Raw genomic sequence first — 20,321 nt, forward strand, 5'->3', positions numbered from 1 at the left:
AGTTTACCCAACAGACCCCCTTATAACACAGTACAGTACGTGGCTTGGGGAGGTATCTGCTCTAATGGGATTTGGCAAATGGGATGCCATTGGTATTACACTTCTGAGAGATGTCTGGAGCGGCTCACGTATGCTCTTGTTTCAAAAACTCAGACAGCAGTACTCCCTTTCAAATATCCAATTCTATAAATATCGGCAACTGAGACACACATTGAGGGTTCATATTCCGCCTGACATAGTGCTTCCCGAATTTAGCCTGATGGAAGCTCAGGTTATGATGGGTGCACTGAGTAAAGGTGGTTTGTCCCAACTACATTGCACCCTGAGTAGTAAAACACTGTACCCCCTGATGGGTCCGGACGGATGGGAGGGCTCGCTGGGCCAGCTAGATGATGAGGACTGGTGGGACGCTCTGATGGCCCCTAGAGTTCTGACCATGTAATCGCGAGTTCAACTTGTCCAGACTTACTACCTACAAGGTGCTTACTTTACTCCGGACAGGATGCACAAGGTGGGACTCCAGACTAGCTCTCAGTGTCCTTGCTGCTCACAGCTCTGTGCTGATTTTTTCCATGTGGTGTGGGCCTGTCCCTATAGGTATGGTACTGGGAGGCAAATGTCGCTGAACTTTCCACCATCATGGTCGTTGATATAGACATAGCTACACTACTAATCTTGCTGGGGTTCCTTGAGGGTGTGGAGGGAAACCGGGCTGATCCTGCTATTCTGGGGCAGCTCTGCTGGTTGCAAAATGAGACATTGCAGCCCAGTGGGCACTTGCGAAGCCCCCCCTCACTGGCCCAGTGGAGGCGTGGCGTCGATTGGTGCACCCAACAGGAGAAACTGGGGGTTGCCCAGCCAAACATGATAAAATATGGGGTAAATGGAATGGAAATGTGGAATCGGACATGTTATGAGAGGACTGCCAGGGGGACCCATAGTTCTGCTATAAGATCTGCTGACTATTGCACTGTATGGTCATGGGAAGGCTCAACTGTGACATGTGTATGTGCTTTACTTTACTGATGGATTTTAATTTGGCTTTTTGTATCTTGCAAAAAAATAATAAAAATTGTTTATCAAAAAATAATTTCCTCTAAATTCGGGGTGTGGCCAAGATGGTGGCTATGTAAGATGCGAGTCTCCTTTTCTCCATTGGCCGCTGCTGCAGAGAGCCACTCATGCACTGCCCAGGACTCAGAGAACGGAATACAGGGATCTGGCTAGGAGACCACTGGGACTCTTAGAGGCTGAAAAGCGGCGGACTATTGCTGTGCTGACTCCCCGGTGGCAGAGACCCATGACTGAGCCCCAAATAGGTCAGACACCATGCGGTGAAATTGTGCTGGCCGGCAGCGGGGAGAAGAGATGGTTGTCTGTCAGGGGGCGAGAGATCCCTGGATGCTGTGGACCCTTGGTGGGGGGCGTGGCAGCCTAGATCTGTAGACCTGGTGCCCAGAGGAGACTGGGACATACAGTAGTGAGGGACGGCCAGCCGGAACAACGCCAGGCAGGAGCTGAGCTCACTTGGTGCCCAGGACAATGCGCCATGGAGAGTAGGGGCTGCAGGGGTCCGGGGCACAGGTGGATCAATTAGGGCAGCCAAAAGAGAGTGGCTGATGAGTGGGACCTGGTAACAGTGGGGGTTCCCCCTGTCGAGGCTCTAAGACAGCGGTGGCTACTGGGGGAGAGTGGAGGCAACACAGCCCTCCAACGTATGGCTTGAACATCTGGACTGGTGGCTCCGGTCTCCTAGCAGATGGCACCATGCTGGGACATGTAGGAGAGATTGCCCTGTAGTCACACCATGTACCAATAGGCACCCTAGCTGAGTGACTACATCACCGACCTACCCTGTGACATGAAAAACTGAGGCGATGCACACCTTCCCCTCCTGAAGGGCTGACCTAGTGGCGACTTCAGGGGGAGATTCCAGAGTGATAACAGGACTTGCGGGTGGGGGAGGTGGTATTACCAGTGTGAGGCATTGGCAATTGAGAGTCGACCTCTTAGAAGAGTTGGCTACCAGACTGCGACCGGAGGTCTATAATGGCTGCAGCAAGGAGAAACAAGGAACGCTCATTGAAAGACATGCTTACACAATTGGCGGGGCCATGTTGGAGGAGGCCCCCCAGTTGCAATGATGGTGGCTAATGGCAGAGGGAGGTGAGGAGGAAGCCTCACTGAGGAGGTTGTTTATGGAAGTGCTCTTTGCCTCCCTGCGAGATGATATCCAGACCGTGAAGAATGAACTAACACAGGACCTCAGGGACACCAAGCGTGACCTGGAGATGGGAGACCGGGCATTCACTTTTGAGGACAATGAAACCGGACGGGGTGAGGAGATTGAACACCTGCAGCAAGAAGTTCTACGCTTGCAAGAACAACAAGGGGCACTACAGCTCCAAACAAAGGTTTGCAGGCAGAGACTGATGTGAATTTGGACAGGGTGCACAGAGTGGGCCCTGCAAAGTTCAAAGAAGGCGGCCGCTAGACATCCTTGTCTGAATGCATCATTTTTTATCAAAAGAGACTATAATATGCAGGGGAGGGATGTCCGGCCTGTAATTTTCCAAGGACACAAATTAGCGCAATATCAGGACTTGTCTGCTCTCATTCTCTAGAAACGCAGGGCTTCCACCCGGTCACGACATTCCTCAGAAGCAAGGGGATCATCTACATTTGGGGCCATCCCTTTCTCCTTATTTTTAGTTGGGAAGATACTCTTTATCACCTCAAAGACCTGACGGAGGCCTGCAGACTTCTTAACATGCCCAATAAGGCAGGGGATGTTGTCCCGTTGACCCTGCAAGAACATGGAGAGACAGCACAGCAAATGGAATAGAATCTCAGCATCACCCAACAGAATGCAACCATCGCACAGGAGTGACAAGCTGCCATTGAGATACTGAGATACTATCGGTGAGTGCTCTACTTGTTCTTCTCTTAGGAGCACTGCTTTTTGAGTACATCACCTCTTTACTCATTAAGTTGTGGTATATCATTTTATTCATGGATTTTACTAAACAGACTGGTTTACTATACTGGGATAACAAAGACATTGGTGCCATAGGCGACATATACATGACAGGCAAGTAGATACTTGAGTTGTTTATACTATGGGTTGCACTTGCACATGTTGCTCTTCGTATGTGGTGTATGCCATTTTCCTTGTATGCGACTAAAATATTCAGGCCTTTTCATTTTTCAGATATGTTCCTTTTTCAGACTTAATAAGTAATGTATACACAATGGATTTTTATATTTTAGCTAATAGTATAATCAGAGGTAATATAATGTGTGGTTCCATCATCATGTATATTTCTCTTTGCCATAGGACTACTTTGTAGGGTGACTTTTGTGCAAGGGTTTCCACAAACAAGATGATAAGTGCACCAACTAGCACTGTTTTTGGTTATTGTGGTGACGTTATATATGAATACCTTTAGATATATAGTATTACAATGGCAGTTATTTATGTTATTTCCAGCCCTAATGAAGTCATAGGGATACCCTTGTTTGACGAAACACAGGGTTGGCTGGGATTGTGAGATACCAGAAGAGAACTGTTCAAGAATAAATCAAAGAGCAAGGAATTGCTCAAAACATCTCAAAGTCTATATATTATTTCAGGTGTGTGCCTTGGATTCAAGTTTATATATTTAATAGGAAGGGGATCTCATTCTAGTAATGAGCAATGCCTTGGAAAGATTGGGACAGCTCTATGGCCAAGCTGCAGCACTCCGGCGGAGGGTCGGGGCGGTCCGACTACCTGAAGTGGGATTGTGTGACCTATGGCAAGTGGCACACCTGCATACTAGGGACTATAGCTTTTACTCCCATGCACATAAAACTGGGCGCGCATTGATTATTTTTTCGGTAATCAGGCGGGGGGGGGGGGTTGCAGGTACAGATCAAAACAGTAGAGATCGAACCCAAGACCTTATCCAATCGTGCCCCCTTAAAATCTGTGCTGAGGATGGCCCTGTTTAGCAAAGTAGCAATCCCTGGCGATTACGGACAGCTTGCTCCACTCACCTAGCACTTTGCATCATATTACGGATGCGATTTTGGACTTCCTAACTGTAAATTATGTCTAGGGCACTTCCACAGCTACCCAGTGGAAAATGTTGAAGGCGGTCATGAGGGAGGACTTTATTGCCATCTACGCAGTTGAAAATAAACTGTGAAAGGAAGAGGGGAAAACTGGAGGGGGGCGTAAGGCAACTGGAGGCCATCCATAAATGGACAGGAGCTCCAAGGATTTGGTAGCAACTGGAGATGGCGAGGGTGCAGCGCTGTATTTTGGATTTAGATAGGATGAACTATGCACTGCTCCGCTTGCAACACTGCTTTTATGTATGAAGCAAGAAATGTGGTATACTCTTAGCTAATAAACTGCAGGCCAAACAGCAGGCTGAGGGAGTAGAGGCCTTCCATCGTCCTGATGGCAGTACAATTATGGAGGACACAGCATCAGCAGCCACTAGACTTTTATGCTTCTTTCTATGAGGCACATGACTTGCAGCCTGCAGACATGACCCTCTGGCTGACACCCCAGAAGGCTGTTTTTTTTGACCAGCCGATCTGCATAGAGGAAGTTATAACGGCCAGAGCACTTCAGAAACCACTTAGGTCCCTAGGCCTGTATGGCTTCTGTGCTCTCTTCTATAAAATGTTCTGCCAGACACTTGCTCCTATTCTCATTAGGCTCTTTAACTCACTGGCAGACATGGGTACCGTACGGCACCATCATACTCAAACTGGGGAAAGAAAAAAGGCAATGTAGCTCACATCGGTGCATTTTGCTCAAACGTTGATGCCAAACTCTTCACCAGTATCCTTGCGGCATGTTTGGGGCCTCTGATGCCGGGCCTGATAGACCCCAATTAATCAGGGCTCACCTCCAGTTGTCAGTACATTGATAATACCAAGTGAATCCTACATCTCGTGGATAAAGCAAAGCGATTGGAATGGGGAATAGTAATAAATGGCTATTGACGATTAGAAAGGGTTTGATCTGGTGTGTAAGGAAATGCCTCCTTGGCATGGTTACCACCTGACTTTTTGCCTTTGCTGATGCCAAGTTATGATTTGAAAGTGTGCTGAGGCCTGCTAACCAGGCCCCAGCACCAGTGTTCTTTCCCTAACCTGTACCTTTGTTTCCACAATTGGCACACCCTGGCATCCAGGTAAGTCCCTTGTAACTTGTACCCCTGGTACCAAGGGCCCTGATGTGAGGGAAGATCTCTAAGGGCTGCAGCATGTCTTATGCCACCCTGGGGACACCTCACTCAGCACAGACACACTGCTTGCCAGCGTGTGTGTGTGCTCGTGGGGAGAAAATGACTAAGTCGACATGGCACTCCCCTCAGGGTGCCATGCCAACCTCACACTGCCTATGGCATAGATAAGTCACCCCTCTAGCAGGCCTTACAGCCCTAAGGCTGGGTGCACTATACCATAGGGCACTATGCCCCTACAGTGTCTTAGCAAAACCTTAGACATTGTAAGTGCAGGATAGCCATAAGAGTATATGGTCTGGGAGTCTGTCAAACACGAACTCCACAGCACCATAATGGCTACACTAAAAACTGGGAAGTTTGGTATCAAACTTCTCAGCACAATAAATACACACTGATGCCAATGTACATTTTATTGTGAAATACACCCCAGAGGGCATCTTAGAGAGGCCCCCTGAAAACCTACCCGACTTCCAGTGTGGGCTGACTAGTTTTACCAGCCTGCCACACACCAGACATGTTGCTGGCCACATGGGGAGAGTGCCTTTGTAACTCTGTGGCTAGTAACAAAGCCTGTACTGGGTGGAGGTGCTTCTCACCGCCCCCTGCAGGAACTGTAACACCTGGCGGTGAGCCTCAAAGGCTCACCACCTTTGTTACAGCACCCCAGGGCACTACAGCTAGTGGCGTTGCCCGCCCCCTCCGGCCACGGCCCCACTTTTGGCGGCAAGGCCGGAGAAGATAATGAGAAAAACAAGGAGGAGTCAGTGGCCAGTCAGGATAGCCCCTAAGGTGTCCTGAGCTGAGGTGACTTTGACTTTTAGAAATCCTCCATCTTGCAGATGGAGGATTTCCCCAATAGGATTAGGGATGTGCCCCCCTCCCCTCAGGGAGGAGGCACAAAGAGGGTGTAGCCACCCTCAGGGCTAGTAGCCATTGGCTACTAACCCCCCAGACCTAAAGACACCCCAAATTGAGTATTTAGGGGCTCCCAGAACCTAGCAAGATAGATTCCTGCAACCTAAGATGAAGAAGGACTGCTGACCTGAAAGCCCTGCAGAGAAGACGGAGACACCAACTGCTTTGGCCCCAGCTCTACCGGCCTGTCTCCCCACTTCAAGAAAACAGCGACGCGTTCCACAGGGTCCAGCGACCTCTGAAGCCTCAGAGGACTACCCTGCATCTAGAAGGTCCAAAAAACTCCAGAGGACAGCTGCTCTGCTCCAAAGAAGAAACATCTTTGCAACAAAGAAACAACTTTTAAAGACCACACGTTTCCCGCCGGAAGTGTGAGTCTTTGCACTCTGCACCCGATGCCCCCGGCTCGACCTGCGGAGAAACAACACTACAGGGAGGACTCCCCGGCGACTGCAACCTTGTGAGTAGCCAGAGTTGACCCCCCTGAGCCACCCCAGCAACGCCTGCAGAGGGAATCCAGAGGCTCCCCCTGACCGCGACTGCCTGCTTCAAAGAACCCGACGCCTGGTAAAGACACTGCACCCGCAGCCCCCAGGACCTAAAGGATCCGACCTCCAGTGCAGAAGCGACCCCCAGGTGGCCCTCTACCTTGCTCAGGTGGTGGCTACCCCGAGGAGCACCCCCCTTGCCTGCCTGCTTCGCTGAAGAGACCCCTGGGTCTCTCATTGAACTCCATTGCAAACCCGACGCCTGTTTGCACTCTGCACCCGGCCGCCCCGTGCCGCTGAGGGTGTACTTTTTGTGCTGACTTGTGTCCTCCCCGGCTCCCTACAAAACCCCCCCTGGTCTGCCCTCCGATGACGCAGGTACTTACCTGCTGGCAGACTGGAACCGGGGCACCCCCTTCTCCATTGAAGCCTATGCGTTTTGGGCACCACTTTGACCTCTGCACCTGACCGGCCCTGAGCTGCTAGTGTGGTAACTTTGGGGTTGCTCTGAACCCCCAACGGTGGGCTACCTTGGACCCAACTTTGAACCCTGTAGGTAGTTTACTTACCTGCAAAACTAACAAACACTTACCTCCCCAGGAACTGTTGAAAATTGCAGTGTCTAGTTTTAAAATAGCTTATTGCCATTTGTGTGAAAACTGTACATGCTATTTTGCTAATTCAAAGTTCCTAAAGTTCCTAAGTGAAATACCTTTCATTTGAAGTATTACTTGTAAATCTTGAACCTGTGGTTCTTAAAATAAACTAAGAAAATATATTTTTCCATACAAAAACCTATTGGCCTGGAATTGTCTTTGAGTGTGTGTTCCCCATTTATTGCCTGTGTGTGTACAACAAATGCTTAACACTACCCTCTGATAAGCCTACTGCTCGACCACACTACCACAAAATAGAGCATTAGAATTATCTCTTTTTGCCCCTATCTTACCTCTAAGGGGAACCCTTGGACTCTGTGCATGCTATTTCTTACTTTGAAATAGTGAATACAGAGCCAACTTCCTACATGGTGCATTGGCCATACTAGGAGGCAGCGCTGACACTTCGGCATCAATGACAAATTTTGCACCTGGATACTTAGCAGCTATGGCGAGCTTCATCAGTGGTATGAATTAATGGGGTACTACTGACCCAAATCCCCATCAGCAGAGGAACGCGACATGGCGGCCCAATGTCACCCCTGTTATGTGCTCTGTACATGCAGCCTATGGTACAGCGGGTTAGAGACGATCAGCTTATTACAGGAGTATGGTTTGGCGAGGAGGAACTTACTATCAGCATCTTCACGGATGATGTTATAGGTGCCTTCAAGGACCGCTTGAGGGCCCTGCCAGCCATCCTGGATGAGTTGGGACAGTTTGGGCAGCCTCGAACTTCTGCATCAAACTTCAGAATTCACAAGCTCTCAACCCCCATGCAGAAACATAATATTTATCCATTTGCGTGGGTGGACTCCTCGGTGACATATTTTGGAGTGCAGCTTGCCCCCACCATAGAAGAGACGGTGGTCACCAATTACCTCACCTTGCTCCGGCAGGTCCGAACAAACCTTGCACAGTTGAAACACTACCCCCTCTCCAAGCTTGGGAGGGTGGCGGCTGTGAAAATGACCATACTGCAGAGGGCCCTATTTTTGTTTCAGGACCTCCCTGTGGTTCCCCCTGTGGGCATGGTCCAGTCCCTCCAGGCTGAAATCAGCCATTTTATTTGGGAAGGACAGAGACCACGCATGAACTGCGCTCCGATTCTCTTTCTGGTCTTGGAGGGGTTTAGGTGTGCCTAGCCTCTTACACTATTGTCAGGCCACACAGCTATGCTTCCTGGTTGAGTGGGGCCATAAGAAATGTTAGGAGCACTGGTGCTTTAAGGATAGAGTGACAATGGGAGAACATCTTTGGAAAATCCCTTGGTTAAAGAAAGGTCAGACGGCTTGGGGCCTGTACCCCTCTATCGTTACTAGAACCACTTTTGACATGTGAGACCAAGTCTCCACCCGGAAGGCCTTGACCTCATTTCCCTTCGCTGATGGTGCTTATCATGGGAAACTCATGGCTTACTCCGGGACTTTACCCTACATCGTTCAAGGCTTAGCAGGCTGCCGATTGTAGATCCAAAGGCCACGTCTGACCCCGAAGGACACATACCCTTCACATAGCTAAAGGATGATTTCTGGCTGCCAGAGATGGAACGCCTGCAGGTCTGCCACTGGGTCTCCCACCTGGATGTCAAGAGGGGTGCTCAGTCAGAGCTCACACCCTTTGAAAAGTGGTTACTATCCAAGGAAAGCAAGCAACACATTATAACTGACTTATATGCCCTCTTGCTGCAACCTCAAGCTGAGGAGAAAACACCGGGCCAGAAATAGTGGGAGTTGGGACAGACACTGACGCGAAAGGAGTTGGGGGGACATTTACTACAGAGCACATCATTTGGCACGCAACTCTGCAAGTACAAAGGTGGCTACTAAAATTGCAACGTACTGGTATCTCAAACCGGTTGGACTACAAAAGGGGAACCCCACTCATTGTGGGTACTGAGGGAGGGGCTGTGGTGCACCAGGAACATTGCTCTACCCAATGTGGACTTGTCCAAAACACACCTGGTACTGAGATGCAGTCCTAACCGATTCTGACAAGTAACTTGACACACAGCTGCCGCGCTTCCCAGCGAATGTTGTCCTGGGACTTCCTAACACCTTGACCATTTCCCTAGAATCTAAGAGGGGATGATCCATAAGCTAGACACTGGGAGGGGCACTTAAAGAAATTCTCCCACTTTGGGGGACAGAGAAACTCATGATACATACCAATTGGCTCCAAAGAGTATGGCATATACTAGGTTTGGCACACCTGATTCTCGTGATGACCCATCAGCTAGCTGCCTCTAGAGAGCTGTGGCTGCCCTACATAAGACCGCCCTTGACGGAATTCTATGCTATGACTGACTGAGACGAAGGATGGTACACTACAGGACAGAGAGGAAGACAGGGCACGAGATACAGAAGAGTCACAAGACGATTAGGTGCATTATTCTGGAGTACGTACAGGGGGAGAGGGCGGTTGGGGGAGGGGAAGTTGGGGTTTTGTTCTGGTTGCTTCTATTGTTCTTATTTCTATGCACACCACACATAATTGGTCTTATAGCAACTGCATTCATGTATCATTTTGCACCGACATGTTAATCATAACAAGAAAAAGATTTAAACCGTAAAGTCTAAGTGTCAAACTCATGAAGAGTACTGACAAGGTCCTAGTGAGGAAGAAAATCTCAGAATAACTGGACATAATCTCAGAATGAAATGAGAAGTCACCCCCATCCCTCAAAACCAGGGGGTTTTGTACACATTTTAAGCATATTAATTAATAAATCTGAAGATTCAGCACGGTATGATCATGGTTAGGTTTCTGTAAATTCCAAAGGTTCTTCACACTAACCCATTTCTTAAAATAAGATAAATCTTCTGCTAGCTTCCTCAGCAACTGCATTCCAGAGATGTAAAACCCAATATGAAACACTCTTAACATAATTCCACAGAATCATATTCTTCTAGATATTTACATCATAACTTCTAGTAGAAATTTTTCAAAATGGTACATCAGGTATACAATGAAAAGTGCAATTCACAATACATTCTTTCTTTCTGTTACTACAATCCATTTAGGGCATTGAGCTCCATGTTTTTGCAGAAACTGTGGGAAGAGAAGTCTTGCAGCGGGCTGCTGATTGGGAGGGTAAATGAGCAGAAGCAAGATGGGCAGCACACTAAAAACTGAATCCAATTTAATACAATGGTTTCTCATTAAAATGTGGCATAACTATACTACATTACTTACCACACTTCTAAATGAGATATTCATGTTAAAGTGCAAAATAATTAGTTCATTGGTTTCAGTCATGTGCATCATCGAAATTACTAATTCACTCAAATAACTTGTCACCCAAAATTTCAAATCAGAAAAATCTTTAACAACCTCATCAGCCAAAGCAAAGTGCTATACCAACACCATCAAGGAAGCCACCAACAGAAGAATACTGTTTAAGACAATCAAGCACTGCACCAACACCTTGCAGGACTCAACTACTCCTTCCTCCAAGGAAAGTGCAATGTCATCAACCTCTTCTCCTGAGGAAAAATAAAGAAGATCAAACTGCAAGTGGAAGACACCAAGCATGCTTCAAATCTTACACAGAACCTTTCCCTAAAAAATACACAATGGTCAGCCTTTAAAGTCCTATCTTTCCCAGATCTTGTGGACATACTCAACTCCCTCAAAGCCAATTCTTATAGAGATGTTCTTAATCAAAGCTCTCTGGAGATGCTGTGTTGCCCCTACTTATTGTTGATCCCTCCCTCACGTGAAGCATCTTCTGAGAAGCTCTCATGCTGTGTCACAGGAACCAAGCTGTACCTGGCTGATGGGCCCATAACTAAAGGTGAAACTGGTCCTGGGTTGCTTGTGTTCCGGTTCACGGAGGACCTGGCTTGGCAGTTTGAGTTGGACTGTTCTGAGAGGAGCAGAGTCAAAACTGATTTGTATATAGCTGGACTCAAACTGAGGTGGCATGGTGTACAAAATAACAATGGATTGGGGAGCGGCCAGAGTAATTATCAGTGGCTGAGATTAATTCAAGCTTTCCATGCATCACTTTTTTCGAATACTTGAAATGAACACTAGATTCTGATGACCCCACCAAGTACTGGTCTATTACTTATCATTCCTTGGCAACATCACTGAAAACAAACTCATCTCCTGCATGACCACCAGTCTGGCCTCAGATCACCCTGCAGCACAGAAACCACTATTTTTAACAACACAGATGATGCCCTCTTGACCAAAGATGAAGATGACCCATGCCTCCTTAAATTGCTGGGCCTCTCAGCTGCCTTTCATGCAGTTCCCAATCCCACCCTCATACGCACTGCTGTTCAAGCCCTTTGTACTCTCACATTTAGGTGGTGGTAATGCCCTACTCCATGACCTTCACATGCTACAATGGCACCTTTTAGGGGCATTCTACATGCTGCAGCATGTCTTATCCAGGGCCTGAAAAAATATGGTCACATCACCTCCTTCCTGATTGAACTCCATTGGCACCCCTCTTCAAATACAGATGCATAATTTACACCGCTATCTCTGACAGCACACCCACTTAATCTTGCAGACAAGCTCACCATCTGTTGTGGATCTCACACACCCGTAGTAAGGATAACGTCAGACTGCACACCTAGAAAAGTAAAAAAAAATAGAAAAAAACAAGACAGTAGGCCCTTTCCGTCTATGCCCCAAGGATCTGGAACAACATCCTCATATCTATGTGGACTGCCCCAACACTACTCCAACATAGAAAATAATTGAAGACTCGTCTCTTTAAAGAAAACTACGTCACAATGCTTTAATCATCTTCAATCCAGCTCCTTTTACTCATTGCCTTTATGCTTGTCATAGACCATATACACCTCTCTGCTGCCTGGCCTAATTCACATCGTAGAAACATCATATAAATATATACATATCGCAAACCTTACTCAAAGACATAAGAATGCCTTACAACAGACACGACTAGGTTATACTTTATTTTTTTACTGCACAGGGAGTTCTGCCAGGATCTTGGGCTGATGCCCAGATTCAAACCTGGTTCCATGTCTGACGCAGTTGGCTGCAGGTTATAGGTAACATCCACTTTTGTGAAAGCTTGGCTCATTTTGGGCTTGAGGTTTCAAGAGGACCTGGAGCTGAGCCAAAGCATCTGGCTTGAGCTCTCAATGGCTTGCCAGTCTCTAATGTACCTTGCAATATGCAAGTGACTTTGAACCAAATGATCAGATTGGGACCATCAGAATTCACCAGTCGAGGGCCGTTTTATGACCCTGCAGCACCACACTTTGGTCTTCTTTTCACCACCTTTCATCACCGGTCCAATCACTTGTTTCACTAGAACTCCATGTGTGTCTGCTTTATATATGTGAAAGAGTCTTGCATTGTGGTTATTTGCACTACACATGGAGTGTGTGTGTTTGCCTATGTGCTCTTGTGTATGTGTCTTGCACTGCTCCTGTACAAGTACGCAGGGTGTGAGAGAAGCTTGTGATGCAACTATATTGAACATTTGAGTGTGAGGGAGTCATGCACTTGTTCAGCCTGAAAGGGAAGCCTACCCTGACATTAGTCATGTTACTCAGTCTTTGTGTATGAGGGAAGCACGTGCTGCTACTTCAGCTGTGGAGTATGTGCCAGGAGTACGGGGGTGTGCCGGTCGATTGTCTGACTCAGTCGCCACAAGCCTGTACTGAGGAAGGGGGTGCTTGTGCTGTGTCTGGCTCCTGCTTGCATTCCACCCTTTCTCCGTACATATTAAAAGCTGCAAATACTATGGCCTGGTGCTTGTACTGTGGCTGTCCAGTGTACATGGGGAATCCTGGGCTGCCGCCAACCATGATGCACCTGTTCCATGAGGGAGTCTTGAGATCACCGCTTTGTTCACTGTACAAAAGCCACCAGAGCTGCCTTGTCAAAGGTGATTACTGCTGCCCTCACTCCCACCCCTACATGGGGCATATGACCCCTTCACCTGTTACCTCTGGTGCTTACCAAGTATGAAGGTGAGGAAGGTGTAGTAACACAAGAGAAGCATCACACACAGCAGGGATCGCAGGTTGGAGGAAGAGGCTCCTTCATGCAGACGAGACAGGCCATATTCCTGGAGGCAGGAGACACCAAGAGCAGGGATGTGAGTGGGTGGGAGACGGCAGGAGTGCCATGGTGGCTAATGTGCAGGCAAGAAAGGCTGACAGAGGTGTGGAGGTGAAAGAGTTAGAGAGACCTCAGATATGAATGGAGGGACAGACTCAACTGGACAACAAGAGGCCAACAAAGAAAGTCAGAGAGTGATGGTTGCAATAAGAGAGACTGCATACACAGAGACTTTTAATTAGAGAAATTAAACACTGGGTGAAAACAACATAGAAGGAAAGTGGATATCAAAAGTATAGTTTAAAAGAACCAGAGTGGTACTGGGAAAACGTTTATAGTGCCAAGTAAGAGGTATGAAAAGGCACACAGTGTACTGGCAAGGGAAGGGGGACAGCCGGCTTTATCCAGGTCATGGCCTTACCTTGTCTCCAGAAAAACCAGCAAATTCAAGGAGCTTGAGGATTCGTGGAGGAAAAAGGGACAGTGTCTACAGAACAAACAGAAAAGAAAATGTTTAGGAGTGGGTAGAGAGAACAAGTAGAGACCTTGTGTCTCAGGTGCTGAAAAATACAGACCCCCTGCTAGCAACGACAATAGGTCTATGAAATACCCTCATCGCTTGCCTCACTACAGACCCATCATAGGCTACTATATGATGCCCTTAGTTGTGCTCCCATCAGTTTACATGCATAAGAGCGCACAGTAGAGCCCACGAGTGGTGGTTTCACGATAAATTAAAAACTGCAAATACAGAAATTCATTGAACTTGGACTGTATTTCAAGCAAGTCGAGTCGAAGAGGTGAGGTGAGGTACTAAAAACCAAGAGTGTCCGACTTGAGGACCAGATTTACTGCAAGACACAGGCTCAGTCTCAATGTTGTAGTCTGTCTGGAGATAGCGACAGCATGCCTAGAAACACACATAACATTACTACTGTGAAAGGCAGACACATATTAGTCTCCAGCTTGGGAAAGGAAAGGTATGTAAGAGTTAGAGGGTATATCTCCTTCCCCGAAGTCCTCTCAATCGCCAAATTAGTGTTACAAGTAAATTTTGTAGTGTTATTTGGTTCCCCAACACTGGGTCTCCCCTCTAACACAGAAGGTAACTAACAGAAGAAATGCAAGGGGTATACCAACACAAAAATCCCTTTGTTGGTATGTCTGTAATTGTCAGAAGATATAACCAACTGAACACAGAACCAGAAATTATAATTTTAGCACAATTATCTATGTATTTGCTTAAAAGCGCTACAAGTTAATCAGTAAATTAACAAGTGTAGCAACACACGGTTATTTATTTGTTAAAATAGTTGTTGAAGTGATTTATTTATTGTTCTTTATTAGGAGTCCTTCGTATAGTTTTCATAAAATAAGGATCAGCCTACATGTATTTCGCCCCGTGTGGGCTCGCAGGACTATGGTTTTTTCAAGGCTGGAAATGAACATTTTTATTTTAACTCCGCATTACTTGTATTATACCCATTAAAATGTTAGCATTTTAATAAGTGTAACCACAGGTCGCACAGCAAACATAAGGTAAGTTATAGAAACACCTATTCAGTAACATACATGACAGAGAGAAAGATTAAACAGGAATAAGAAAAAAGAAAAAATTGGAAAGGATATATCAAGGATGCAAATATTGGAGCTGGAGCAGTAAAATAGTCATTTGTGATCCGATAAGGTGAATAAGGCCACCTTTTATGTACAGTGAGTTGGCCCAAGTTTTTAGGTCAGTTAAAGATGAGGAAGGCCCTGTATAGCAAACCGGCAGAGTGCTCTGAAGACACTGACTAGACTTGGTCACCTAAGTACTACTATTGCAATAATGGAATTACACAGCATAGTGCTAATAAGCAGATATGAATAAAGAAAAGGTTATGATTTTTTACCTCAAAAGTAATTGTGTTTTTTGCGGTAAGTAACAGCTACAGAACTGGTAAGTTAGAAAAACTATTAGGCTGCTTTCAGTCCTAATTAAAGAAAAGCACCAAAAGTCAAGCAAATATGGTAGCGTTATTAGTCCTATTTGTAAAACGGGAGGGAGCCAAGATGTGGTCAGGTGTGGCCGATCCAATTTCTCCCAGTCTTCTGCTTATGCAACAGGGCCTTAGTCTTACCTCTTCAGAAGTGAAAGACTCAGGGGGTCATTCTGACTCCCGCCGGCCGCGGTAACCGCAGGGCCGGCGGGAGCCGCCGAATGACCGCACTGCGGTCAAATGACTGCGGCGGCCATTCAGAGTTTCCCGCTGGGCTGGCGGGCGACCGCCAGAAGGCCGCCCGCCATCCCAGCGGGAAACCCCCTTCCATGAGGATGCCGGCTCCGAATGGAGCCGGCGGAGTGGAAGGGGTGCGACGGGTGCAGTTGCACCTGTTGCGATTTTCAGTGTCTGCTTGGCAGACACTGAAAATCTTGGTGGGGCCCTGTTAGGGGGCCCCTGCAGTGCCCATGCCATTGGCATGGGCACTGCAGGGGCCCCCAGGGGCCCCACGACACCCGTTACCGCCAGCCAGGTTCTGGCAGTCAAAACCGCCAGAACCAGGCTGGCGGTAAGGGGGTCGGAATCCCCATGGCGGCGCTGCCTGCAGCGCCGCCGTGGAGGATTCCCCAGGGCAGCGGGAAACCGGCGGGGCACCGCCGGTTTCCCGTTTCTGACCGCGGCTGTACCGCCACGGTCAGAATGCCCATGGGAGCACCGCCAGCCTGTTGGCGGTGCTCCCGCGGTCGTTGGCCCTGGCGGTCCATGACCGCCAGGGTCAGAATGACCCCCTCAGTCTTCTGACATCAGGCTCAAGGTCCATGTTGTGGTCTGAATGTGCGTAGCATGGAGGGCTTATATTTAAAGGGATTTCGGAAGTGGTGGTTTGAACAGGAACTGAAGAAACCCAAATGGGCGGTGCAAGAGAAGAATTCTAAGAGGTCAACCACCTTGAATAAGGAATGGATTCCTTGGAGCTGGTATTCTTATGAATAATTAGTCTCATAGTCTTATCGTACAGGAATTGTCAAAGTTATATTAACAAACCCTCGGTACCAAACGTAAGTGCACATTATTTTATGCAAGTATTGGAGACGTAAGTGGCCTACTAAATTTGGGTGTACTCGTTCTGCAGGCAGATAACCAATGTTTGGGTGGGGTAGGTCATCGTAAAGTGTTCATAATGTATTAAAAAAATACACTGTTTAACCATTATCAGAATGGAAAAAGTTAAAGACTAATGACTGTGTGTACTAGGTAATTAAAACCTGTGAATGCTATTCCAATATATCGGTCCTAAAGGATTACACTAAGAGGAGGATCTATTCGGCAAACCCCCAAAAAGGTATATGGAAAATAGAGGAACAGTCATAGGAAGGTACAGGTTTAATTGAGGTTTTGTCTTTTCACATAAATGGGGCAACAAAAGGAAATAATGCATCAAATGTACAGGCACTTAACTCTTAAAGAAAACTATGATCCATAACTGTGGTACAGTGGTATGCTCTCAACATTCAGTGGACTCAAAAGTAAAAGTGAACTGAAGATTCTAGACAAAAAGAATTCCTGTACAACTTTGTAAAGTAATCCTGTACCCAAAGGATGGCAGAAGAATACAAAGAAAATCCAATTAAAAGAAGTATATATACACACAATAGTCTAAAGTTCCTAATTAGTACACATCTATTTCAGCAGTTTTTGGAATTAATTATGCAAAGATTCTTTAAAGAACTGTTTAACAGTGAAGAAGTGTGTTATTTGACATAGAATATCAAAACAGAAAATGGGAAGAGTAGTCTCCTAAGTCTCATATTCCTTACATAAATTTGCCACACTATTGTTCAGCATTGTGTCATTTGTGTAAATATCGTATTCAGACTTTCAGTGTATGGGGATCTAATTGTCATATACATAAAGGAGGTCTGGTCATTTCAGGGTTATGTTTAACCAAGGAAGACTGATCTATAACACGTTTGCCCCTCCCAAGTGGGCTCAAAGGCCTGTGGCTTTTTTAAGGCTCAAAAGAAATGGCGCTTGTGGTGGTCAGTAACTGCTACGGAACCAGTAAGATGGGGAATCGGTTAGGCTGCATTCAATCCTAAATAAAGAAAAGCACCTCTTTTACTTTTCACATAGTTGACTGTAGCCAATAATATAGTTCTGAGTCTTTGTTAAGCCCACTAAGGACAGAATTCTTTCTCAGGAACCATTCACACGGTCTTTTACGTCAGTCTAGTTCCAGATTACCTTCTGTCGACTCTTTGGTAATTTGTTGCAAACCAGCGAATGTGAAGGAGTGCTGGTGTTCATGGTGCTTAAGGAAGTGATCTGTAAACTGAGCTGTAATTTCATTCTTGTGTATGTTTCTATAGTGCTCCTGTATTCAAGTTTTGAGAGGTCGGATAGTGCTTCCAATTCCGTTGAGTTAATAGGGACAATCTATTCTGTAGATGACATACGTGCTATTGAATTCATCCATGTTTTTAAGGACTAGTGTGTACCATTTGGGAGTTCAATCATTGTAGCATTATTATGTACCAATTTACAAACTGATCAGTTATGGCAGATATAAAAGCGTCTTGGTTTATCCAGGAAAGTATAATGGGATTGCCTTTTAATTTCAAAGAAGGACTCACAACGGTGTTTTAAGTTTCTTGCTCTGTAGAATCCTAGATTATTGTTCTGTGTGTTTTTTCAGTACTGGGTGGCTCCCTGGGAGAAGCTAGTGCTTTTAGAATATTCTCCTGAAGTTTTGATGGTTATTGTGGAATAGACTGATAAATCATGTATGTTGATTTCTACCTTGGCTGGCGTCTATCAATTGAAGCAAATTTGAGTGAGGTATCTTTTGGATCTCTATCAAAGTTGATTGCAATGGTCTGTGTTTGTAGCCCCTTGATGATAAACAAAAAAAATAGACTGATGAACATTAAGCACTTTTAAACAATACACAGATGTTGGTCCTAAAATTATAATTTCTGATTATCTATTGAATTGGTTATGTCTTCTGACAATTACTGCCGTACCAACAAAGGGATTTGGTGTACCCCTTACATTTCTTCTTGGAAAGGAAAGAGACAGGAATGCCATCATATTTCATAGGGGTGAAGGTAAAAAGCAGATTTCCAGGTTAAAAATTACTTCTCTACAGAGAAAGGAAAAAAACGTAAATTAAATTGTGTAAATTCCTATTTCGGTGTGTGTTTGTACTCAATGTGAAATCTACCCCACATGGTGAAGAGGTGCATGCATGCCTGAAAGTGTCTGCGAGCAGGGTATGATTTTTGCAGGTGGCCTCTGTTTCTTTGGCTGCCGATATGCATTGTCAACGGCTTTCACCCTTCTTCGATAACCAATCACAGGCAGTTTTTACCCTCCATCCTGCCAATATTCCACTAGGTATTCCATGGAGATAGCACCAAATTCCACTGGTAAACTACTCCGGTAAATCCTCTGCTTTTTCCTCCATTCATCATCTGCACTCCTGCAGACAATACTGTCCTTTAATAATATCCCACCAACGAGGTTCTCCTTCTCAGTACTAGGCACCTCCCTCTGGCATAACATTTCCATCACTGATCATTAATAATCAGGCAAGCAGTGAAAACAAATGTGTTCCCACCAACAAAGTAATAGCAACCACTTCTAACCCACAACCTAGAACCTGACCTCACACGTTCCAAGGCAATAATGTCTCAGAATGAAAACGCCTAAAACCACCAGAACAATAGTATGCATGCTTAATAGACAGTACTTTGCATAACATGCCACATGGGAATCAACCTTGTTTCCAAGTAAGCGCAAGCCAGATGGTCCTACATTGGTTTGTTTTCAAGCCTTCTGTTGCTGCTGTAATTTCCAGCTCCATGGCCATTTTGTCGTTGACGTTCTATCCCTGGCTTCTGCAATGGGAATTCCTGTAGGGGTGGAGTTTGCAGTGGAGTAATCCTCCAAAATGAAAGGAACGGATGCATCATTATTATACATACAGGCTTGGCTGCCACAGGCCCCAGTGGAAGCAAAAAATGGGTCCCTGCTCCAGACTGAGAAGTAAAAGACATCCTCTGGTGTGCAGGTGGTCCGTCACACATCCTGAGTCAATATGCCACTGTTCCTGCTCTAATAATGGCAGATATGCCTTTGCTTATACCTACCACACGTCTGTAGCTGCTTCTTCGCACCTTGCTCTGCAGCACCTGATGCTCCAGATCCTCCAGCTTGCTCAGATTTGCTGAAGTTCATTAAGAAGCAGTGGCATCATGCGAAGGTGCCTATATAAGGGTGACCATGGAGTAGTTCTTCAATTAATGGTACCAAGGTGACCTGCAGTTGGATTTTAAGTTTCTACACATGCTGTTAAAGCAATAAATCTCAAATCCGAGCCATAGGTCCATGGAAATTAACTATCATCTTCTGCTGCAATACTGACAAGACCATCTACTCATCATACTGACCGACAGGTATGCTGCCCCTTTTATACCACGTGCTTCTTGCAACACACCACATACATGCAGGGAGAAGTGAAGGTAGACATTGCAGGAGATTGAACAAGTTTTACACAACTCCTCTCCCATAACACAGCATGTAACCCTGACCAATTCCTGTCATCATCAGTGGCCCCATAGATTGTACAGAGATCTGTAGCCAGCACTGCACTATAAGTTTCAGTACAACTAACCATGGAGCAAACGAAGTGGACTCGCAGACCAATGAGCCAGCTTGGAGAAATCAACTGCAGGTCTGAAAAGTAAAAGCAGTACTTATATAGCATACTGAGCTATTCCAAAGAGAAAGGAAGATGCTATTTATGATCCAGGCCCCATCAGTGTTGCATCTAGTCTACCTGGGGAGCTGGGCCTATAAGGACAGGCATCTCAAAAGTACCTAGATGCCATACCACACATGCTTCATATGTGGGTGGGGTTTAGGATGCCACAAAATCTGTACTACTTGCCACAGGACTAATGCATGGTATCAGCC

At 46.2% G+C, this 20,321-nt stretch overlaps 1 protein-coding gene across 2 annotated transcripts in view; it reads right to left on the minus strand.

Annotated features, from left to right (window-relative positions):
* The window catches only part of LOC138293005 (tetratricopeptide repeat protein 39A-like), a 237,501-nt gene that overhangs the window by 103,457 nt on the left and 113,723 nt on the right, over positions 1 to 20,321 (minus strand). For both annotated transcript variants that reach the window (XM_069231963.1, XM_069231962.1), the window contains exons 8-9: positions 13,781 to 13,846; positions 13,258 to 13,366 (exon numbers count right to left, since the gene is read on the minus strand). In XM_069231963.1, the coding sequence (XP_069088064.1) occupies positions 13,258 to 13,366; positions 13,781 to 13,846 (175 nt within the window). The remainder of the gene's footprint in view (positions 1 to 13,257; positions 13,367 to 13,780; positions 13,847 to 20,321) is intronic.

Source organism: Pleurodeles waltl, chromosome 4_2 (assembly GCF_031143425.1).
Source record: "Pleurodeles waltl isolate 20211129_DDA chromosome 4_2, aPleWal1.hap1.20221129, whole genome shotgun sequence".
In the NCBI taxonomy this organism is placed as follows: Eukaryota; Metazoa; Chordata; class Amphibia; order Caudata; family Salamandridae; genus Pleurodeles; species Pleurodeles waltl.